This window comes from Danio rerio, chromosome 16 (genome assembly GCF_049306965.1).
Source record: "Danio rerio strain Tuebingen ecotype United States chromosome 16, GRCz12tu, whole genome shotgun sequence".
Taxonomy (NCBI): domain Eukaryota; kingdom Metazoa; phylum Chordata; class Actinopteri; order Cypriniformes; family Danionidae; genus Danio; species Danio rerio.
In genome coordinates this window covers 59,270,988-59,295,357 of record NC_133191.1, presented here as the reverse complement: position 1 = coordinate 59,295,357, position 24,370 = coordinate 59,270,988, and the positions used below count along the sequence as shown (strand labels likewise).

General features: G+C 38.0%; 2 protein-coding genes and 1 long non-coding RNA gene across 11 annotated transcripts in view; 2 read left to right on the top strand and 1 right to left on the bottom strand.

Moving 5' to 3' along the window:
* The first annotated feature begins 1,237 nt into the window (after positions 1-1,237).
* On the top strand, positions 1,238-14,576 carry LOC110438021 (uncharacterized). Of its 4 annotated transcripts, none has more exons than XM_073925634.1 (12): positions 1,238-2,424; positions 5,710-5,838; positions 6,265-6,408; positions 6,548-6,694; positions 7,059-7,202; positions 7,332-7,451; positions 7,959-8,366; positions 8,513-8,607; positions 8,852-8,902; positions 10,215-10,596; positions 11,046-11,210; positions 12,206-14,576. In XM_073925634.1, the coding sequence occupies exons 2-12, from the start codon at positions 5,808-5,810 to the stop codon at positions 12,301-12,303; spliced, it is 1,785 nt and encodes a 594-aa protein (XP_073781735.1). In that variant the 5' UTR covers positions 1,238-2,424; positions 5,710-5,807; the 3' UTR covers positions 12,304-14,576. The 4 variants fall into 4 exon arrangements, with proteins under 4 accessions (XP_073781735.1, XP_073781733.1, XP_073781736.1 ...); XM_073925635.1 differs by lacking the exon at positions 1,238-2,424 and adding an exon at positions 3,581-3,785; XM_073925632.1 differs by lacking the exons at positions 1,238-2,424; positions 7,059-7,202 and adding an exon at positions 3,491-3,785.
* Positions 3,560-6,663, bottom strand: LOC141378116 (uncharacterized). Its single transcript, XR_012391841.1, has 3 exons — positions 5,455-6,663; positions 3,741-4,288; positions 3,560-3,665 (listed from the first exon to the last, which is right to left on the bottom strand). It is a non-coding gene; the product is annotated as an uncharacterized lncRNA (long non-coding RNA).
* Positions 14,577-17,426: 2,850 nt separating the features above from the next.
* The window catches only part of LOC101882472 (immunoglobulin superfamily DCC subclass member 3), a 29,462-nt gene continuing 22,518 nt past the window's right edge, over positions 17,427-24,370 (top strand). For all 6 annotated transcript variants that reach the window (XR_012391837.1, XR_012391836.1, XM_073925631.1 and 3 more), the window contains exon 1: positions 17,427-17,634. Coding sequence is in view for 2 of the 6 variants with exons in the window: in XM_021467061.3 (XP_021322736.1) it covers positions 17,568-17,634 (67 nt within the window). In the remaining 4 variants the exon portion in view is untranslated. The remainder of the gene's footprint in view (positions 17,635-24,370) is intronic.

Here is a 24,370-nt window from a genome sequence, read left to right as displayed (position 1 = left end):
AAAGTGTATTTGCAAGCAGTTTAATGATCATTTTAGACAAAATCAAAAATAAATAGATGTAAGTAGGAATAACATAATTAAATTATAGTGAACTAAATAAATTTCATTGGATAAATGTAACTAAATATAATTGATTAAATCCAACTTATTTTGATTGTTTAAATCCAACACATATAAATTGAGTTAATCCAACCTAATTTGATTGTTTAAATCCAACACATATGAATTGAGTAAATCCAACTAAAATTGTTTGCTTAAACTTAACCCAATTCAATTATTTGCAACAGCTTGCCTTAAAAAAATTAAGTAAATCCAATGAATCATTTTTTTCAGTGTACTTTAATAAAACAATTGTTTTGAATGATTTATACATTGCAGAACACGTCATTCTACTACTGATTTTAGCTGCTGTACATGAACACTGTGTCTCTCAGACACCTATAACACATTCTTTACATTTGCTCTGAAATAAATAATAAACAGAACATCCCTATCAGTAATATTTATCGCAGAAAAACAAAACATTGCAATGTCAGATTTTTGCAATATTGTGCAGCCCTAATTTGTATGGTATATTTAATTCTACAGGCAGTATTGTGGTCAATTATATATTTTGCTTCCATTCTTCAGAATAATTTATATTGTGTTTAACAAAAGAAAAACTCAAGCTTTGTTACTTTAAATGTGTTATTTTAGATGAACTATACTATTAATTAAACATACTTGCCTCCTCTGAGTAACTGATATAAACAGATAACGTTAGGATCCATATGGTTGCATTATTTAGTTACTCGTGGTGCACAATTAATACCTGTACAAACAACAAACAAGCATTAAAGCCATCCCATGGCTAATTTCACTGTTCAATTTAACTTCATTTGTACAGCGCTTTTACAATGTAGGTTGTGTCAAAACAGCTTCACATAGAAGATTATAGTAAATTGAAACAGCGTCGGTTCAGTTTTCAGCTTAGTTCAGTTCAGTGTGGTTCACTTCTCCTTTTAAAATTGCAAAGGGCTCACACCATTTGGCTTTCATAGACAATTATGTTTACATAAAAAATGTTGACAAATACTCACCGCTATTATTAACTCTTTGCAAATTAAATGCACGAACAAATGAGTACCTTTACAATATTAAAACAATCCTCCCTTCATTGTCCCTTTTTAATTTGAATAATTAAGGTTTAATTTATTTTAATAAAACCTTTTAGTAACTTTTTAGACTATTTTCATTCGTGAACAGCTCTGTAAAAAGTCATTCTTTGGCCTTGTAGATTTCATTAGTATTATTATGTAGACTTTATTTAATAAATAATTTCCTGTTTTTTGGGGCATTGTTTTTTACTTTGAAATTACTTAGAAAATGTCTGTAATAAAATCTAATCAATTTTATTTTTAGAATTTAGCTATTATTCTTAAATCATTTCAAAAAGACAAAATATTCATTAAATCCAGCAATACTGAAACGAGCATTTCAAATTCACAATCATCTTCTGTTAAAACGATCTTAGCATTAAACTATTTCAAAATCAGGGGCAAATGTCAGAATGAGCTGCCGAGGAAAGGCTGCCCTCGCTGGAGACACGAGTAATGAGCGCCCGTCATCACCTGGAGGTCAACATCTCCACAATTATTTAAAGGACATTTTAAAATACTGTATTCTTATTGTTAAAGTCAGATATATGCCATATTTTCACTGCTTAAGAAAAAAACCCACAATATTGCGATTTGCTCTGGTTGTCTACTCGCGTCAGATTGAATCACATTAGCTCATGGACTTATTTTATTGCACATGTTCAAAAGCTTATACTCATCAACATGTAATCAGGGGTGTACTATATCTAGTGTATAAAATGCGTGTGGTTCAACCGTATAACGACACGGTAATCAATCATGTTGTTGTGTTACGTTATTATACAAAAAGGCAATCGGTTTCAGGTGGGATCTGACTTGTTCATTTATGGGAGTTGATTCATCAAACTGAGCTGACTCGACTCGCAAACATGGTCTTCACCAGGCCATGCAGAACATCCGCATTTTAAACCTGGCATGGTCTCATCCAAACAAATTTATCGGTAAGTGTTGAAGTGTCCAATTCTGTCAGTTAAATGATAGTTGTATATATTTCTGTATATTGCATGTAATTCACCAAGTAACTTTAGTTGCAGGTTCTTATGTCACGTTATCCGAAAATTACATACACAATGTATAAATACGAATTAACAGAAGGTGTTTGTAACGCTAATGCTAATTTTGAGGTATTAGAGACTGTTTGAGTGTTTAAAGAGGTATTTTACTGTTAACTTGGTGTTAACTGTGTTCTATTTCAGCACAGCATTGAAGTAAAGTGACCACAGAGGTTTACTGACCACCAGGCCCGGTTCTTGCTAACCACAGAGGGGTGGGCTGACAGAAATCCCAGGTGGGCAGTTTTTGGGGGTGTGGTTAGGAGATGGAATAGCAAAAATATTGATATAATAATGTTCTTGCTTGTAGTTGCATATTATATTAAGTCAATATAAACACAAATATGGTTTCAATGAAGAGTGATTTTTAAATTCAGTCAACATTCAGAATGGATGATTACTAGACTAATAAGTCCACACAATCAAGCAATATTATTTTTTTAAAGATAGCATTGTTTCCGCTACATTCATTCCTCTATTATATCCTGTTATTATATTATATTGTTGTTAACCTGTTTAGTGGCTCCATGCTGCTGAACAGGCTCCACTAATTTGAGCTAAATTTAATCAATTTTTACGCAATCCATACTTGTTGAATTCATTGAATTAATAATTTTGCTTAATCTGTTATCTCAATTTAATTGAGTAGATATAGGGTCTTATTTTGTACAGCTTAGTAGAATAGCACATGCAGCTAATGTATGAAACTTATCACACTGGTTAATCTCAGTTATTCAGTGTTATTTCAATGTGGATTTGTATTTCACTAATTACATTCATTCAATCATCCAAATACTGCATGTTTGCATTGTAGCAGGTAGGATAAAGATGACATTACACAAATCTGACATGACTGTTTGTGAATGAATAATGCACCTTTTACACCTGTTGGGTCAAATCTGATACCTGCATTTTCAACACAATTTATTTGTAACATAAAAAAAATATTTTAAAGTAATTCTGCTTTGTTTCAATTAAAGAAAGCTTTATTTAATAAAATTGGTAGCATTTAAATTTTTTTTACTATAACATCTGGAAATTAGCGAACTGTTTCCAGCCAAAACGCCTGCGAGCAATTCAATGAGCGGCCATTTTGGAAAGGTCAAAAAAGCCCTTCCACTGGCTGCAGTGTCATGAAAATCCACAAGAGGGCAAAATACACGTATCTATCAATATACAGCAGGCTTTCAATCAAAAGAGTGATCAGGTTTATAATATACAGATCTTATAAACTTGAGTATTAAATATGATACGCGCTGTTTTATAGGGTAAAGGTCACAGACCCTCGCGAAAGACGACTCGTTGCTTGGCAACAGCAGAACGCGTTCTAACGGTTGTAGAGGGTCTGCTGACGCGCGCAAACTCAGCTTCAGTAATCTGCTGGAACAAGAAATGAAGGTTGATTGTGAAAGTTGCTCTCGGTCGATAAATACATCGAGCAAAACAGTTGAACGATTTCAGACGATGTCTACAAGACCTTTCGAGATTCTAGCGGAAATGGAAAGTTGTAAGACTTTGACGGTTGAACGATTTCAGACGATGTCTACAAGACCTTTGGAGATTCTAGCGGAAATGGAAAGTTGTAAGACTGTGACGGGTAAGTCCAGACACATGTGTTTCCTATTTGTTTCCTATTTCCATTTTTAAATGTCAGATCTTTGATACTAAAACTCTATGTTTACACTCTAAAATAACTTGTGTACTTATTTTGGATTAATAAATATAACCATACAATCATACACTGCCGTGAGCCCGTCTAACGGTCGCTTTAACCCGTTTGTGTGTACATTAAGGTGTCTGTTATCCCGGCGGTGCTGTTTAGCCGAAATATGGCGATCATAACTCGATAACCTGACGGTACACAGAGGTGTTTTCAGAGCATAGTGAATATAAATGCAGATTCAGTGTTTAGTGAACGACATCAGTCTATTTAATACTATAAAACAACAGAGTAAAATGCAGATAACCTACTAACTCTTACTTGAGTCAAAGTCAAACTCTTCCTAACGAATATATAATGATAAACAGGCCTGTAGATGAAAAAAAACGGTAGTCTATTTTATTTTATTGGGAAAATAATAAACTAGCCAGCACATTCAACTTTCCTTAGTCAGAATTTGGCCTTCTGAATAATAAAAATTAACAATATTGATCATGTAGAGCTTAACTTTTTGAAAGTTCGTGGATAACAAAAATAACCTAATAAGTATTATTGTAACTTTAACACCGGCTGCTTTTGGCTTCAAACCTTTTTATTGGTATTTTTGTCCAAGATTCAGAATAAACGTTGGGTTACTTGTAGTGAAAGATGACTTCACTGTTGTTATATAGTAAGTTTTCTTGCACAGCTGGATGTTGGACTCATGACAAATAGTTGGTTGGATTCACTGGAAGTCTTGTTGGGTTATTTTCACACTTTATGATGACATAGCAGACAAAATAGAATAAATGAGCTCATATAAATAAAACAAATGTTTGGAATAATATTGGACCTTTTACTAGTGGGGAGTGGGTCTTTCAAACCACCTGATCGCCCACTGGATACGGGCCTGATTTATAATGTATAATGGTGAAAATGTTCATTTTAATACACAAACAGCTATACTGTACTAATATTGAATGATAATTCAATTATGCAAACAAGAAAAAATGTGACTCAGTCAGGATCCAGGTCTGCCAAACTACAGTCCAACTACATGACAATTATTCACTTATTCATTTTCTTTTCGGGTTAGTCTCTTTATTAATCTGGGGTTGCCACAGTGGAATGAACCACCAAGTTATCCAGCATATGTTTTACACAGCAAATGCCCTTCCAGTTGCAACCCATCGCTGGGAAACATCCATCCAAACATCTCATTCACACACACACTCATACACTACGGACAATTTAGCCTACTTATTTCAATTCAATTCAGCTTTATTTGTATAGCGCTTTTACAATGTAGATTGTGTCAAAGCAGCTTCACATAAATGGTCATAGTAACCGGAACAGTGTAGTTCAGTTTTTAGTGTTTAAGTTCAGTTCAGTTCAGTTTAGCTCAGTTCAGTGCGATTTAATCATTACTGAGAGTTCAAACACTGAAGAGCAATGTCCTCTATAGCGTATGGGTTTGGACTGTGGGGGAAACCGGAGCACCCGGAGGAAACCCACACCAACACAGTTGAGAACATGCAAACTCCACACAGAAATGTCTACTGACCCAGCCGAGGCTTGAACCAGCAACCTTCTTGCCGTAAGGTGATTGTGCTACCCATTGCGCCACCGTGATGCCCTTACTACATAACAAATATGACAAAAGCAGGAGAATATTATGTTCATGTTTCCTGAAGATGATCTACAGACCTGCTGCTGTAAATGTATAAAAACTCAGTGTTTGATAATTATAATCTGCACCGCTAAGAACTTAATTTGACAATTTAAAAGGTGATTTGCTCAGTGTTGGGATTTTTTATGAAATAATGACAATAAAAATCATGATTTAGATTAAGAGTTTAATGTTCGTTGTTTTAATCCACAGTTGGACGAAGAGGAGAGAAGAGGAAAGCGGATAATAAACCATATACTCTGCGGAAACGCATCAGAGTTACAGAACTGGAGAACACAAGAGACACAGAGATGAGCAGCTATCAAGAGAAAACCAGCTCAGGTGTGTCTCCATCAACACTTGTACAGCTTCAGCACCATACATTTATCACCACTGAAGATTCTGAAACATGAAGCAGGGTGCAAAGTGTTTCACTCAGTTAGCTGCTAAATCCAGTGAGCATGCGGAGAGTTTGGCCACTAGGCAACAATACAGTGTCTGGATCAAAGTGATTGATTTATCTATTATGGCCAAAATCAATACAATATTATAGTATGATCATGCTCCATCAAGATCAACACTTTCTACTGTAAACATGTCAGAACTCAGATGTTGATTTGAACTTAATTTGGCCACTTTAAAGGGGATTTTCCCAATCTTTATATTTTTCGAGATTGCAACAGAAATCTGGAATGAATTAATGACAATAAACAAACATGATTGATTAATTAAAGAGTGTATTGTTCATTGTGTTGTCATCCACATCAGGAGGAAGAGGAGTGAAGAGGAAAGCAGATGATGATTTGCAGAGTGTTTCTGGTGGAGTCAAACCATACGCTCTGCGGAAACGCATCAGAGTTACAGAGCTGGAGAACACAAGAGTAGACGCCGACACAGAGGCGTCCAGCTCAGGTCAGTCCACTCTTAATGACTGGAGAAATACTGGAAAACTGGAGCACTGCTGCCATTTGTTAAATCCCAGAGTAAAATAAATGCCATTATTGAAATAATCGATTATTAATAATTCATTATTGACTGTAATCCACATCAGGAGGAAGAGGAGTGAAGAGGAAAGCAGATGATGATTTACAGAGTGATGGAGTTAAACCATACGCTCTGCGGAAACGCATCAGAGTTACAGAACTGGAGAACACAAGAGACACAGAGATGAGCAGCTATCAAGAGAAAACCAGCTCAGGTGTGTCTCCATCAACACTTGTACAGCTTCAGCACCATACATTTATCACCACTGAAGATTCTGAAACATGAAGCAGGGTGCAAAGTGTTTCACTCAGTTAGCTGCTAAATCCAGTGAGCATGCGGAGAGTTTGGCCACTAGGCAACAATACAGTGTCTGGATCAAAGTGATTGATTTATCTATTATGGCCAAAATCAATACAATATTATATTATGATCATGCTCCATCAAGTTCAACACTTTCTGCTGTAAACATGTCAGAACTCAGATGTTGATTTGAACTTAATTTGGCCACTTTAAAGGGGATTTTCTCAATCTTCATATTCTGAAGAGTGTATTGTTCATTGTGTTGTCATCCACATCAGGAGGAAGAGGAGAGAAGCGGAAAGCAGATGATGCTTTTCAGAGTGTTTCTGGTGGAGTCAAACCATCTGCCCACCGGAAACGCATCAAAGCTGCAGAGCTGGAGAACACAAGAGTAGACGCCGACACAGAGGCGTCCAGCTCAGGTCAGTCCACTCTTAATGACTGGAAAACTATTAGCACTGCTGCCATTTGTTAAATCCCAGAGTAAAATAAATGCCAATATTGAAATAACTGATTATTAATAATTCATTATTGACTGTAATCCACATCAGGAGGAAGAGGAGTGAAGAGGAAAGCGGATGATGATTTGCAGAGTGATGGAGTCAAACCATACGCTCTGCGGAAATGCATCAGAACTGCAGAGAGGTCCAGCGATGAGAACAGCCGCTCAGGTCAGTCTCCCGTCACTCTTCTACAGTTGTATGAGTGTATATTTGTCAGCATAAGTGCACGACGACACAAAGCAGCAGAGCTTTTATTATGCCACAGTCCAGCACGTCTGGTTCTTCAGCTCGTGATCACGTGTGCTGTTTTATCAGACTAAATACATTTCATTTCTATTTATATTCTGTTATAATGCTGCTCTGTGCAGTCAAATACATTTCAAATACAAGTGTGCATCCAGTGGACACTAATCTATCCCATAATGCACTGCGAGATCATTCATGAATCACTTCTCTAGTGGATTTTGGAGATTTTGATAATAAAAGTCTCACATAATGTGCCTTTAGACCTGTGAACGATGCAGTATTGTGCAAAGTATTTCTCAGTAGAGCTTCATGACAAATCATCTGGAAACTAGTAGCACTGCTGCCATTTGAACAGATCCCCAAATACAATAAATGCCAATCAATGAAAGAACTGATCATTAATAATGCATTGTTGACTGGAATCCACAGAAGCTCCAAGAGCACAGAAGAGGAAGGCTGGATGTCTGGATCAGGACACAGCTGCTGCAAAACGAGTGAAAACAGCCCAGATCCAACATGGCGGCAGCAGCAGTGGCGGGAAAACTGCAGCTAAAGACAGCAGCTCAGCTAAAGACAGCAGCTCAGCTAAAGACAGCAGATCAGCTAAAGACAGCAGCTCAGCTAAAGACAGCAGCTCAGCTAAAGACAGCAGCTCAGCTAAAGACAGCAGCTCAGCTAAAGACAGCAGCTCAGCTAAAGACAGCAGCTCAGCTAAAGACAGCAGCTCAGCTAAAGACAGCAGCTCAGCTAAAGACAGCAGCTCAGCTAAAGACAGCAGCTCAGCTAAAGACAGCAGCTCAGCTAAAGACAGCAGCTCAGCTAAAGACATCAGCTCAGGTTTGTCTTCTGCCGTCATGTTTTCTGTCTAATCTGCAGGGTTTTGTATTCTTGTTCAGAGTTTTACAGAATTTTCTCATGATTAGATTAGAGCAGAAGAGTCACAGGAGTGAGCAAATGTCATAAATGTGTGTGTTTTTCTCCAGGATCTTTACTTGACAGATATGTGCTTGGAGAGAAGCTGGGACGGGGGCATGAAGGCACTGTCTATGTGGCTACACGGAAATCTGATGGCCAGAAGGTAACGTTCACTTATTTACACACACTTTCTGCAGTTTTAGAATAACTTCACAGATTTGACAGCAGGACTCTGATATTAAAGCAGCTGGACACACAGAGACAGAGGACACGTGCTGCACATGGACAGCAGAGAGAGAGAGAGAGAGAGAGTGTGTGTGTGTGTGTGTGTGTGTGTGTGTGTGTGTGTGTGTGTGATCAGACATCTCTCTGGTTGAATAAGTTTTGACTTTATGCTTTCTTTGCAGGTTGCCATAAAAATTTTGAATGAGGAGTATCATGGAGAGAGACACTACTTGGTAAGTTTGCGTACTCTACTGGAAATATCTGAAGAGAAGTGATGAACTCCATGTTTAGTCATGTTTTCATGTTGTGTATTGAAGGGTGCAAGTGTAAACAACACGCTTTATGGAAAAGACTGAAACTGGACGTGTTTAGTCATTTCCAGAAATCCTGTTTTGACTGAATATTAAAGAGTTTCTGGACATTTCTAATATTGGGGGTTATCAGCTTTTGTAGATGAACTGTGGAGCACAACACCAGTCATAATGTCTGAAACTGAGATTTGTGGATCATCTGAAAGATCAATAAAGAAGCTTTTCAGTAATGTTTGCTTTGTTAGAACAATATTTGATGGAGATGCGGCTGTTTGACCATCTGGAAGGAGAAAAACATCTGAATATTGAGAAAATCAGCTTTAAAGTGAATAACTTCAACTAAGTCCCGCACATTTCCATGTCAACTACATATGATAATAATACCACATCGATAAGAAATGCACAAACATATACTGAAACTAAATCTTGAATTAAAGTCAGAATTGAGAGTTTTCCTAAAAATAAACCCGCATGACAGAAGACTGGTGTAGTGGTCCAGGGTTTGAGTTAACATGTGAACATAGCTCTGTTTCCATCCACCTGTTTCATGCACATGTAGGATTCTCACATAAACAATGCTGAAAACAGCAAGATGCACAAACATGTTGTCATGCGCAGAACTTACTGGGATAAACTTTATTCCAGAAGAAAAGATGCGCATCAGCTACATCAGGACCATTTTTACCTGATAAACTCCAGCATGCAGATTAAACAAGTCATGTGATTGTGTCAGAAGAGGTCATGTGAGGATATCAATGTGTGTTCAGGGTGTTTGCCTCATTAATGTTGGTCTGCAGCTCTCCAGTGGGTCAGATGTGAAATGTTGTTGTGCTGATTGTAGAAGGCCTCTCAGTCCTCCGTCAGTCCGTCATCACAGTGCTTCAGTATTCTTCTTCTTCTATTGTTATTCCCTCCAGAACTGTCTTGAGCATCTGTCTGCGCTCGCGTCTCTAAAAGCCACCGCATTCACCGCGCTCATTGTGTTTAGTCTTGGTCTTCTGAGGCGAAACTCATTTCTCTGACTGATATTTGCCGCCAGTTTATAATTCAGTGATGATTTAGTTCTCGTGGACTCATTGATGGAAACGCTGCTTTATTCTTTTATATGATCTGCCAGTTCTGCACATGAGTTTAATCTGCATCTTTGGATGGAAACACAGCTATAGACACATTACAATGTCATTAATATATGAGACATCACATCTAACCTTTTCCTGACTTGATTTCTCTCTAGGCTGGATATCCTGAATATGTGATCCCAGAAGTATTTAGTCTGATGAAACTCAAGAAACCTCCGCTCTGCCCGCACATCACAGAGCTGTACGAGTTCGCCATGGAGGGAAGCAAAAACTACCTGGTCATGGAGTACGTGCCCTCGTACATAACCTTGGGGAAGTTCATCAGGAAGAACAATGGCCGCCTGAGCGAGAGTGTTGCCCGGCCGCTGCTCATGCAGCTCATTATTGCTGCACAGCGCTGCATTGAGCATGCCGTATACCATGGGTCCATGCATCTAGAAAACATCCTGGTCAATCCAAAGACCCTGCAGCTCAAGCTGATAGATTTCGGCAACAGTACTCATATTCCAGACAACTGCTGGAGATCCCCCTATCTGGGTGAGTTGGCTTTTTAGTTTTAGTAATGAATAACTCTCATGTCGTCCTGAACCCTGAACACAAATGAAGATGTTTTAGATGAAATCTGAGAGCTCTTTGAGTCTCCATAGACAGCAAGGGTCTATAAATGGACCCAAAGCATCCTCAAAACAGGCCATATGCCTTCAGTGGATCAATCAGAGCTTTATCAGACTCTGAGAACACTTTCATTTCCACATAAAGCTAAGATAAAGACTCTCTCTCTCTCTCTCTCTCTCGTGTTTTTACTAAAACATCTTCATTTGTGTTCAGAAGCTGAATGAAGGTCTCAGGGGTTTAGGCTGAGTTATTAATAACAGAATGACATTTTTGGGTGAACTGACCCTTCATCTGTATCCTCCTGTGTATGTATGCTGATGTCAGGAGGGCAAAGATATTGTGAATTACTGACATGAAGATCTCTCTTGCAGGAGTAACGAGATACCGTTTACAGGAGGGGGAACGCTACAGAATCATTACTCATGCTGTTAGAAGGCATGTCTTGGCTGTTAGAGGAGCGCTGTCAAGGATGGTCAACGGATATACCAGTATCTCCAATTATAGACGTCGACGATTTCATCCCAGTCTGTCAGCAGGTGAGAAAACAACACTACACACGGTGCAGCTCACGGGCGCCGCTAGGCCTCTTATTTTCACTCAGTCCCCCTAAAGGTTTTGTGATTAGCTCATGAATGATCCACTACAGGGATGCTCAACCCTGCTCCTGGAGATCGACCTTCCTAAAGAGTTCAGCTCCAACCCTGATCAAACACACCTGAATCAATTAATAAGGACCTGAACAGCACTTGATAATTACAGGCAGGTGTGTTTAATATGGGTTGCAACTGAAATCTGCAGGAAGGTCAAACTCCAGGAACAGGGTTGGTCACCCCTGGTCCACTACTATATTATCAGCTCAGTCCCCTTTACATTTGATAAGAAAGCAGCAGCAAACTTCAGCTCCTCTGTTTTCAACTAATTAGTCATTTGATCAGTAAAGCACAGCCGTGTGGAGAGAGCAGAAGCTGTGTTTATCCATAGATTGTATAATATCTGCATATTTGCAGTTCTTTGCTGTAGAAAACTTGTATCACTTGTACCCCAATGGGTCATGGAGGAGCAGTCGGTTTCCCATGTATCTACAGTTTCCTCAACACTCCTCTCATCATCACAGCTGTTTCCTCCAGTGAACATGTAACTCTTAATGAACATTTCCCTATGTTTATTTCACAATGAACTCTGAATATAAAGCTCATCACAGTGCATATGTCATTAACTATAGCGTACCCTCATGCACAGAGTTCAACAGTGACTGAAGCGCTCAGTGAATGCACTCACTGTAACATCAGAGTCAAACATCATGTGTTGTATTGTTTATTTCCACCTTTATTATGATTGTGAAAGCTGTAAATGAGTTTTATATGCTCATATTCATCTAGAACTGATCATAACTGACTGAAACTGTGGATTAATGATTTTATCCCAGCCAATCAGAATCAAGAATTTCACCAGACGACTGAATAAACCTCTGTGTCGTATCGTCATCAGGAGCATCTCTGACTAACATGTTCTGTCTTTAACATTTCCACAGAGTGCAAGGATCTGTTACACTGGATGATCAGTTACCGGCCTGATAAAGGACCTGTGTTAGAGGAGATTTTGGAGCACAAGTGGTTCAGCATGAAGTAGAGGCCATCAGCAGCAGGAAACGGTTTCATTCTTCCATGTTTGATGTTTGTCATTTGTTGTTTTCCGCTTCTGCTTCTCAAATTCTGCACTTCCTCCTGCGAGGGTTGCAGTCAGAGCTGCATGTAAATGAGGGCCGGTTGAAGCGTCCCCATTGGTCCACCAGCTCTAGACCGACAGCTCCTCCTCCAGCCAATCAGGTGAGGAAGGAAGCTGATGTCAGTCTAATGGCGGCCGGTGCGCACAGGCGACGCCGGAGATTGAGTGTTAGCGCTAATCCTCAGCTGGGGCAGAATGTGTCTGCGGCAGGACAGCATTAATCGTTGAAATAAGGAAAGCAGGTTGATTGACGTTTAGACAGGACGTCGTGTTTTATATGAACTGGGTTAGCACCGACTGTAGAGTAAATAGTCATATTAAGGGAAATAGTCACAGATGAATCAATCAAACTGATGGATTTATTAGCATACTGGTGTGCTTTATTTCTCTAGCTGTAGGAGTAATAGTGAAAGATAAAGTCTGCATATCATTACTGTAGTGCGGCAATACTTTCTAAAGACAGGAAGCCTAGTTTAGACAGTGCTCGTAGCTCTAACGGGACTTTAGGCAGGTTTAAGTGAGATAAGCGCATATAACAGGGGCGTCGCGGGCCGGTTTTGACGGCGTTTTCTCTTTAACAGATAGGATAGGGTGGTGTAGATGGCGCTGACGGGGCAGGATTATATGGGCCGATACGCTAGATATAAGAGCTCCTGCCACAGACAGATTTTAGCCCAGCTGTGGATTTGTCAGATCTGATGAGGATTATTTCTAGTGCTGCTGCTCACACCTTTCTGCTTTCTTCTTCTTCTTTCACTTGTTCTCCAAGCGAGCGCTGGATTTCTGCAAATGAGCCAAAACATAAAGCAGTAGCTGAAGGGGTTTAATGGAGACATTTTGAACAGCAGGGTTTGCTAAATAACAGCGCTTTAGTCAAGACTGGGACATTTAGAGATTAGTTACGGACACAAGTGTAGTTTAGAGTAGGACTTTAATAGATGTTTATTGATATTAATCAGCTTATTATTGATGATGTTTAGTTTATTTCTGCTCGTGTTCTTTAGATTATGTGCTGGAAATCCTCTGCTTGTTTGGAGAAACTCTTTGGTCCTCATTGATGAAACATCAGTAAATATTGGAGGAAGTTAGTGATAGTTAAAGGTTTGATAGTTAAACGTGTTCGTTAATGAAGGATAATCAGTCAGGGTTAGGGTTTAGAGTTAGACATACACAACATAGAGGAGTAATCATCTTTACTAATGAGGACAGACCTCACCTCTTCCTTTCTTTCTTTCTTTCTTTCTTTCTTTCTTTCTTTCTTTCTTTCTTTCTTTCTTTCTTTCTTTCTTTCTTTCTTTCTTTCTTTTTCTTTCTTTCTTTCTTTCTTTCTTTCTTTCTTTCTTTCTTTCTTTCTTTCTTTCTTTCTTTCTTTCTTTCTTTCTCTCTTTCCCAGTTCCCTCTAAACTCTTGATTCTTGGTTTTTAGAGTTAGGTTAGGGTTAGGGTTAGGTTATAGTCAGTGTGTTTGTTAGGGCTATGATTGGGTTAAGGTTAAGTTAGGTTTATTGTTGGGTTAGGTTATGGTTAGGCATTATTTAGGGTTAGGGTTGGTTTATGGTTGGGTTTGAGTGTTAGGTTAGGGTTATGATTAGGTTAGATTAGGGTTAGGCTTGGTTAGGTTATGGTTTGGTTAGGGTTGGGTTATGGTTGGGTTATGGGTTAATTAAGGTAATTTTTTGCTTGATGTTTAGTTTTAGTCTCTCCTCTTTCTTCTTCTCTGTCACTGTTGTGTGATCACTGCAGATTGTTATTTAAGAGCGATTGGTAATTATTATACACTTCTCTGTCCTCGCCTGTGCGTATCGGCCGTCATTAGAGTGACGTCAGCTTTCCTCCTCGCCTGATTGGCTGGAGAAGGAAGCTGTCAATCTAGAGCTAATGGGCCAATGGGGAGGCTTCAGCCGGCCCTCATTTGCATGCAGCTCTGACTGCGACACTCGCAGGAGGAAGTGCACAATGTGGGAAGCAGAAGCGGAAAACAGCATCATGTCAGAAAACAATGGAAGTATGAATTCCTGATGATCTGATTTGGTCACTGACCACATGTGTGCCGCTCTTCTATCATTTCTGTGAAATTGAGACTGTACGCAGAGCGGCCTGCGAACCCCATGGAGTGTGTTGAAGCTGTTTTCTGCTGATCAAACTGTAAACTATTGTCTTTAATAAACTGTATCTCTGACTCCTGCTCTTTGTTCATCACACCGGCTCCTTGCATTAACACAAGTCAAATCCTTCAGCGTAGTGATACGGCACTGTAATGCACTCAAAACATGCCTGAACTACTTTATCTGTGTGTTGATCTGACAATAAGTGTGAACACAACACAAAACAACACAGAGAAGATCTGTTTTACAGACTGCAGACTCAATTTAGCCTTTATAGAACAATATTGATGCATCTGTCATGTTTAAAGCACATTGCCCGGCCATTTGTGTGACTATAATGTGAAATATAAGAGTGTGTTCACTGATATGAGTAATCCTACTGTAATATCTACTGAACTAGCGCCAGGGCTCTTTTAATGTCTGACCAGCAAATGTTGAGCTTTAGCACAGAACAATGGTTAGAATGGAAATGTCTTCATTTCACAACAGTTTTTAACACTCAGAAAATATTGTGAAAGTTTTGTGGAAAACTGTAATGGAAACACACTTATGCTTTAGTCTGTGCTAGTGTTACATCCACACAGCACAGTACACTCAACTATTAGCTAATAAGTGAAGTGAGCTAGCTAGTGTTCACTGAGTTAAAGAGACAGATAACCCAACAATGAAAGATCTGCCAATCTTTACTCAAGTGAAATATGTTGAAGAATGCTGCACTCATTGACATCTATTCTAGTGTTTTCTTTGCTATTAGAAGTCGATGATTGCCAGCTAACAGCATTCTTCAAACTATCTTCACTTGTGTTAAACAGAAGACAGATACTATTCTGTCTGTAACATGAGAGTAAATGATGAGGTGAAGGTCTGAAACAGCAGCGACCCCCGTCAGAAGATTTGAGAGGGGTCTGGCTGCAGACCTAGTGCAGTGCAATCTGAGCTGCATCCAATGCTTTTTAATGGACTCACCTAACCCTACCCATCACAGTGACGTCACTAGCTCCATTTGAGTGCATTGTGTCTGACATTGCATCGCTGAGTGATGCAATCTCAGCTTGCATCATGAAAGCTGCATCCATACACTATTGGAAGATTCAGGCTGTCCTGTTAAGACTTTCCTGAAGATAAACTGCAAATAGATGAATGTTTTGCTTTTGGTCAGCATCAGCCAGAGGCTACACTCACTGGAAACAGTACTATAGTCATGTACAGTAAACTCTAGTGTTTCTCGAACATTAAGTGTATTATACTGTGTATAATTGAGTATCTAAACCCTTAGTTAATGAGTGCTCCAGCATACTGTAGTGTTCACTATAGTGAAGTGATGAGCTGTAATAAATACTGTACTATACTTTAGTGTGTACTACAGTAAACTGGAGTATTGCTGTATAATATATCCTAGAGCTGTAGAAAACTGCAGTATTGGCTCATTTGTTTATATTACTGCAGATGTTGTGCTAGCATAGCAACTGTAGAATCACCACAACAGATCAATTCAACTACTTTACTACTGACTTAACTATACATTACTATAGTATTTTATATCGTGTTGACTTAATGTAAGGTTAACCCTAACACTTTTTAACATTGATTGAAGTAATCAACAGGATTCAATAAACTACTGGAGAAAGTGCTGATTTCAGTCCAAAAACAAAGGTAATATTTAAACATGTTTGGATTTAAGGGGTTTCCTTATTGGATGACAGACAGGTCAGTCTCTGATTTGAGCAGTTCCAGTGTTGTGGATGTGACATCTGCAGTAAAAACTTACAATATAAATTCACAGAGAAAGTATATGTTAACGTTACACTCACCGGCCACTTTATTAGGTACACCTGACTAGTACCACGTTGGACCCTTTTGCCTTCAGATCTGCCTTAATCCTTGGTGTCAGAGATTCAACAAGCTGGAAATATTCCTCAGAGATATTGCTCCATATTGACATGATAGCATCACACAGTTGCTGCAGATTTGCATGATGCCAATCTCCCGTTCCACCACATCCCAAAGCTGCTCTATTGGATTGAGCTCTGGTGACTGTGGAGGCCATTTGAGTACAGTGAACTCATCGTCATGTTCAAGAAAGCAGTCTGAGATGATTGAGCTTTATGACATGCTGCGTTATCCTGCTGGAAGTAGCCATCAGAAGATGGAGACAATGTGCTCATAAAGGGATGGACATGGTCAGCAGCAATACTCAGGTAGGCTGTGGCGTTGATGCTCAATTGGTACTAATGGACCCAAAGAAAATCTCCCCCACACCATTACACCACCACCACCAGCCTGAACCACTGATACAAGGCAGGATGATCCATGCTTTCATGTTGTCGAGGCCAAATTGTGAGCCGAGCATCCGAATGTGTGAGCAGAAATGGAGACTCATCAGAGCAGCAACGTTTCTCCAATCTTCTATTGTACAGTTTTGGTGAGTCTGTGTGAATTGTAGCCTCAGTTTCCTGTTCTTAGCTGACAGGAGCGGCACCCGGTGTGCTCTTCTGCTGCTGTAGCCCATCCGCCTCAAGGTTGGACGTGTTGTGTGTTCAGAGATGCTCTTCGGCAGACCCCAGTCTGAGTTTACAGTACAGAAATTCAGTGAACTAAACTGCTCAACCCAAAAGACACAATGCTAATGAAGATAAGAAGAGTCGGTTCACTGTAGAACAAACATGACTGATGTGATTTGATTTGACATGTTTGCGTTTATGAGGAAAACTTATTTTATTTCACATGTCCAGGTTGATATCAGCATGGAATTGCTTATATAATAAGAAACAAACAATAACAGAATCATCTGGCACACACACACACACACACACAGTCTCAGAGTAAGAGGCGTGTCCTTGACTCCGGTTGCTCTCTGATTAGCTGGAGCCCCGTGGCCCCGCCCCTGCTGGAGTGTGGATGATCAACAGAGCTGGAGATCCTCACACGCGCTCGGAGCCTCAGAGGAGAAGAGTGTCTGGGGTTATGAGGATTATTATTATTAATGATAACAGCATTGAGGAGTAACTGACCATGAGCTCATAACACTGACTGGAGAGCATCTCACAGGAGAAACCGCGCGAAAATGATGAAGAGACTCACAGTAATGACGATGATGATGATGATGATGATGGTGATAGTCACCGGCTCAGGTAAGATTCTGTGTTATTTGTGCGTGTGTGTGTGTGTGTGTGTGTGTGTGTGAGATACTTGGTTGAGTTTAATGTTGTTTTGTACACTTACACTATAATCATTAGTGTTTTAATCGTGAAGCGTTTCATTATGACTGTTTATATGCTAATGAGTTAAGTCTTTAATGAGTTTAATTGGCAGTCATTAGTTCATCTGATGTGTGTGTGTGTGTGTGTTTGTGTGTGTGTGTGTGTGTGTGTGTTTGTCATGTATTATCATTATTAGAGTTTGGCTGCTGTATTGATCAGTTATAGGGGATACTCTGCTCATATTAGCGCTGCAGTTTAGTCATTTTTTGATATTTGTTGTGATTAATTGTTGGTATTTTGTGTTTTATATTTTACATAACATGTAACACTTGATATACAGTTTCTGATGATTGAGTACAGACAAAAATACATACAATATCAGTTTAGATATGAGACAGAGAGAGAGAGAGAGAGAAAGAGAGAGAGAGATTGTTTCTGATGGTTTATTATAGTTTCTGCTGGCTGTTGTGGTGATTTGATGTGTTTCTTTCATCCTCAGTTTTTTAAGTGTGATAAATGTAATTTAAAATGTAAAAGTAACTTCAATTGTGAACTTTTTCTAGTGATTGTCATCATTTAGTTGATGCATTTGTGTTTGTAAACTGAATGATTGTGCGTTTCTGCATTTGTGCGTTTGCTGAAGTTCATGTTCATGTGTGAGACAGACGGACTTGAGCCAGACACTGACCCTGACCTCTGACCTGACCCTCATTAGCATATGACTGGGTGTTTAGGGTCGGGTCAGACTGGGCGGGGCTTTGATTGAGATCTCATTATAAATACTGAGGCAGCTGCCTAACACACACACACACACACACACACAGAGACAGAGGCCACACGGGGTTCACAGGGTTAATCCAAAAGATCTACACCACATGCATCTGTGGTCTCACACACACACACACACACACACACACACACACACACGTGAGTGGCGACTGGTTCATTTTCCTAATTAGCCTCAGACTCTATTCAACACTGTGGGAACCAGATCAGTGTCATGAATATGATAATTTGTTAGTCCACACACACACACACACACACACACACACACACACACACACACACACACACACACACACACACACACACACACACACACACACACACTCACACACACCACAATAACATCTCATTATAATATGCAGATTATATACTAAAACTAAATATTCAAAAATAAAATAATTTTCATTAATCAGTGTAAGAAAATCAGCAATAAACACTCTAAATTTAATGTTTATTTCCTTTTTATTGGGAACCTTTTTTATTAAAAACATGCAAAAATATTTACAATTTATTTGCAATGTTTAAAATTAAACACGTGTCCAGGGAAGAATATGAGGAAGTCATTTATGTATCTGCACTTTTGTTTCATGTTCTGAAATAGTCCTACATTCGGCTTATTCTGCTTATACCAGAACCATATTCATTAGTCTTAGTCCCCATTAGGAATCAAGCTCTGAAAGTGCTGTATGGGACCTTCAAAATCCATTCATTCATTTTCCATCAGCTTAGTCCCTTCATTAATTAGTTCACACATACCCTATGAACGGTACTGCAGAACATTTTGACTGTTTTAAATCTTTGACTTTTCCAAACCGCAGTATACCTTGAAAACAGTTATCGTCCCATGCCTTTGAATGAGTGTGTATGTGTGTTTCCCAGTGATGGGTTGCAGCTGCAAGGGTATCCGCTGCGTAACACATATGCTGGATAAGTTGTTGATTCATTCCACTGTGGTGACCCCTGATATCCTCCTAGGGCTTGAGTGTCCACATATGTGGACGGCACATTGGAGCTCTTAAGTGGCTGTTTAAAATACTCTGAATGTTTTATATTTTGTTACAGACATACAGTGTCATCCTGCAACTGTTCTCCAGCATATGACATGTCCCAAACACTATTTGAACTGTCCAAAATGGGAAACAATTTAGTTTTTACTCTCTGATAGTCGAAACATGTTTAAACAAATGTATATGTTATATATGCACACAAAAAAACAGTCAGGAATCAGAGTTTTATGTAAATTCAGACCACGAGACCACATATTTGGAGACAATTTTTCTCTAAAAGCACTTCATATCAAAAGATGATACTTAGATTTTTATTCTAATTAGGATCCAATTAGCCCAAATAGCAAAGAGAAATAAAAAATGCATGTAAAAAACACCTTGGGCCTTAAGAGGTTAAATAAAAGCACTAAGCCGAAGATGAATGAATGAATGAAAATATTGAAAACTTTTAAAACAGAACTATTAGAGAATCTGGACTCTGAGGATTATAAATAAAATCTAAGCCTTAATGAAATCACTTTACAAATGGTCCAGATTAAATTCTTATTAATGCACTTTCAGTTTTGATATATTTACAGTATGGCTGCATGGTGGTGCAGTGGGCAGCACAATCGCCTCACAGTAAGGTCACTGGTTGAGTCCTGGCTGGGTGAGTTGGCGTTTCTGTGTGGAGTTTGCATGTTCTCCCCGTGTTGGTGTGGGTTTCCCCCACAGTCCAAACACATGCGCTATAGGGGAATTAGGTAGGCTAAATTGTCCATATTGAGTGTATATGGATGTTTCCCAGTGATGGGTTGCAGCTGGAAGAACATCCGCTGGATAAAACATCTAGTGGATAAGTTGGCAGTTCATTACGCTTCATTCCCAGATTAATAAAGGGACTAAGCTGGAAAGAAAATGAATGAGTGAATATTAACAGTAGGATATTGACATAATGTCCTCATGATCTTCAATTCATATTCTTAAGATTTGTTTGCCGTAAAAGAAAAGCTGATATATTTGGACTCATGTAATTTATTTTTGACTATTCCTACAAATATATCCAACATAGGACTACACTTTAAAAAATTTCCCTAAATGAGCAGTTTTCTGTAGTTTGTGATGGATATTTTTATTTTTGCTTCTGATTTGCATTATGGGATCTTGATCTTCCTTCTAGCAACTTTTAGCCTTGAAGAGTGTGTAATTCTGCACGTGTGTAATCGTGTGCAGTGCTATATTGAGTGTGTTGGTGTTGTATATTACACTACAGAAACCTTGTCATAAACTGCAGCACATTTACTGTTATTCTACAGACGCATTTCTCTAGATATTATTAATTACACGTGATATTAAGACTAAAATGTCAGTAAAGTCACTTTGTGAAACTGTAGAGTTAAATTTTCACCATCAGAAGTGGACAGAGCAGAGATCAACATCCCATAATGCAGTTCACCACCACTAATACACACACTAAACACTGAAGAAACTCTTCATTAACAGATATTATTTACAGTGTGGGACAGTTTTACAAGAAAATGTGCTACAGTTTATGACAAGGTTTCTGTAGTGTAATACAAAACCAACACACACAATACAGCACTGCACACTATTACACACATGCACAGACACACTCTTCAAAAATTAAACATTGTTGGAAGAAAGATCAAGATCCCATAATGACATTCAGAAGCAGAAATAAATGAGGAAAAATAAAAACACAAAGCACAGAATACAGAAAACTGCTCATTTAGGGAGATTTTTACCCTACTTTCGTGCTCCAGAGTCATTTTCTAACATTAAACTTCATCAAGAAGGCTGTTTGCTATCATAATAAATAATATGCATGTTTGTTTCTTATGCATTTTCCTCCAGAGTGCTTCATGAAGCATTATAGTGTCACCCCCCTCTTTAACTTGAACTTGTCCTCCAGAAAGTGTGGTAATACCATGGTGTTCATTGTGTATGGTAAGCCCAGCGCAGGTCAGACATTGAGATGCACAGACTGAAGTTCACGGTCGCTCCGGAACAAAAGTAGAGGAGGAGGGTGTGTGCGTCTCTCATGACCTTTAGGCTCCAGGGTCACCGTCTGCTCCTCGCGGCCTCTGTTTACTGCTGCTGCACATCTCTCTATTGTAGAGCACAGATCTGCATATTTACACACAAAGAGCAGCACTATCCTCTAATAACCACACACTGCCTGATCCGACACAGATATTAGATCACAGTCAGCTCAGCTTGAGTTCTGTGCAGATTGCAGCTCCACTGATTATTATGTTACTCGGCTGTCTGGAATACTTGATTTTGATTGGTCAATCTAGACCTTCTGAGATATTTTATTCTCTACTTGAAAAGTAATAACACAGACTCATCCAGGTACTATCAATCAAATTGGTTCATATTACCTAATATATAGTGAATAAAGATTCTACCAAGTGCTGTGTAATGGACAGAATGTTTCAGTGCATTTTTAAACATTGCAGTTTTAATAACTAATTTCTAATGATATTTTTGTGTGTTTGTCATGATGATCGTGCATAATATTTTGTACGATACTGGCGTTCATGTTAAAGGGCATTTTAAAGACTTGACTAGGTTAGTTAGCCCCCTTAAGCAATATTAGTGTTGGATTGTCTCCAGAACAAACCACTGTTATACAATGACTTGCCTAATTACCCTAACTTTACCTTAATTACCCTAGTGAAGCCTTTACATGTCACTTTAAGCTGTATAGAAGTGTCTTGAAGAATATCTAGTCTAATATTATTTACTGTCATCATGGCTTGTATACATATAAATATTTATGTATGTATATATAAATTTATATATATATATATATATATATATATATATATATATACATACACACATAAATATATATATATATATATATATATATATATATATATATATATATATATATATATATATATATATATATAAGTCAGATTATGACTTATTATTCGCCCCCCTAAATTATTTTTTCCCCAATTTCTGTTTAACAGAGAGATGTCTCTTCAACACATTTCTAATCATAATAGTGTTAATAACTCATCTCCAATAACTGATTTATTTTCTCTTTGTCATGATGACAGTAAATAATATTAGACTAGATATTCTTCAAGACACTTCTATACAGCTTAAAATGACATTTAAAGGCTTCACTAGGGTAATTAGGGTAACTAGGCAGGTTAGGGTAATTAGGCAAGTTATTGTATAATGATGGTTTGTTCTGGAGACTATCGAAACAATATAAAGCTTAAAGGGGCTAATAATATTGACCTTAAAATGGTGTTAAAAAAATTAAAAACTGCTTTTATTCTAGCCGAAATAAAACAAATAAGACTTTCTCCAGAAGAAAAAGTTTTATCAGACACACTGTGAACAATTCCTGAATCTGTTCAACATCATTTGGGAAATATAAAAAAAAAAGAAAAGAAAATTCAAAGGGAGGAGAATAATTCAACTGTTTGTGTATATATATATATATATTAGGGCTGCACAATATATCGTTTATCTCTGATATTGCACAGATATATTGGAGTGAAAGTTTATCATTTGCATGTGTTTTTAAGGCCTGTGAGAGCGTAAGCAGAAAGTTAGGTATTCAGGCACACAATATACTGCTTGTATATCTAATAAATATGGATTTATTTAATTATTTAGATGAAGACTATAGTGTTTTTTTTTTTTTTTACATTTGATTCAATTACTTGGATAATTTGAAATAAAAGCTTTCTTCTCAATAATAAACTTTTTTCCAGAATAATACAGATTAGTCTAAATGAATGAATTCTTTTTGTCTAAAAAGTGCTAATCAAGCTATGTGGTGTATTTATATCGCAGCAAATCAAAATGACAAAATTTTTCCAATATCGTGCAGCTGTAATATTCATTCAATCATTTTCTTTTCGGCTTAGTCCCTTTATTAATCTGGGGTCGCCACAGTGGAATGAACCACCAACTTATCCAGCATATGTTTTATGCAGCGGATGGCCTTCCAGCTGCAACCCATCATTGGGAAACACCCATACACTCGTATTTACATGCATACACTCTGTCAATTTTAGCCTACCCAATTTACCTGTACCGCATGTGTTTGGACTGTGGGGGAAACTGGAGCACGCGGAGGAAACCCACGCCAACACGGGAGAACATGCAAACTCCACACAGAAATGCCAAATAGTGCTATTTAAATGATCTTATGACAATATCTCCTATTGCAATATTTATAGCTGAAAAATAAAATATCCCAATGTCAGATTTTTCCAATATCATGCAGCCCTAATAGTTCGCATCAAAGAACTTTAAGCTGTAGTTTTCATTCAAGTTTCATTCAAGTATAGTGCAATATTATAGTTTTTATACTTAGCATCGGAGATATAAGATCTATAGGTATAATTATGGTTATATTTTTAAACTTTATTGAAGTGATGCTTTCGATTATTGGTATAGTTATTGTTATTATTGTTATCGTTATAGTTTTTGTTATTATCCTTATAGTTATAAATATTGCTAGAGTTAAAGTTGTCATTATAGTTATTGTTATTGCTAAAGATATCGTTATTGTTATAGTTGTTGTTGTTATCCTTATAGTTATGGGTATCGTTAGAGTTATAGTTATTATACTTATCGTTATAGTTATTGATCATTATTGCTATAGATATCATTATTGTTATAGTTATAATTATTGTTGTTGTTGTGGTCCTAGTTATCATTATAGTTTTTGTCATCATAATCTTTACAGTTATTGTTATCGTTATACGTATTATAGTTATCGTTATATTAATAGCTATCGTTATTGTTATCATTGTAGTTATCTATGTCTGTGTGCTACCTAATATGTAATGTCTGGAGTATCCCATGATTTCTAAATGTGTGTCCTGCGGGCCGAA

Coding starts and splice junctions, on each gene's coding strand:
- LOC110438021 (XM_073925635.1), top strand. CDS start 3,581: ATGAAGGTTGATTGTGAAAGTTGCTCTCGGTCGATAAATACATCGAGC. Junction 6,409..6,547: donor CACAGAGGCGTCCAGCTCAG/GTCAGTCCACTC, acceptor AATCCACATCAG/GAGGAAGAGGAGTGAAGAGG. Junction 8,903..10,214: donor ATGGAGAGAGACACTACTTG/GTAAGTTTGCGT, acceptor ATTTCTCTCTAG/GCTGGATATCCTGAATATGT.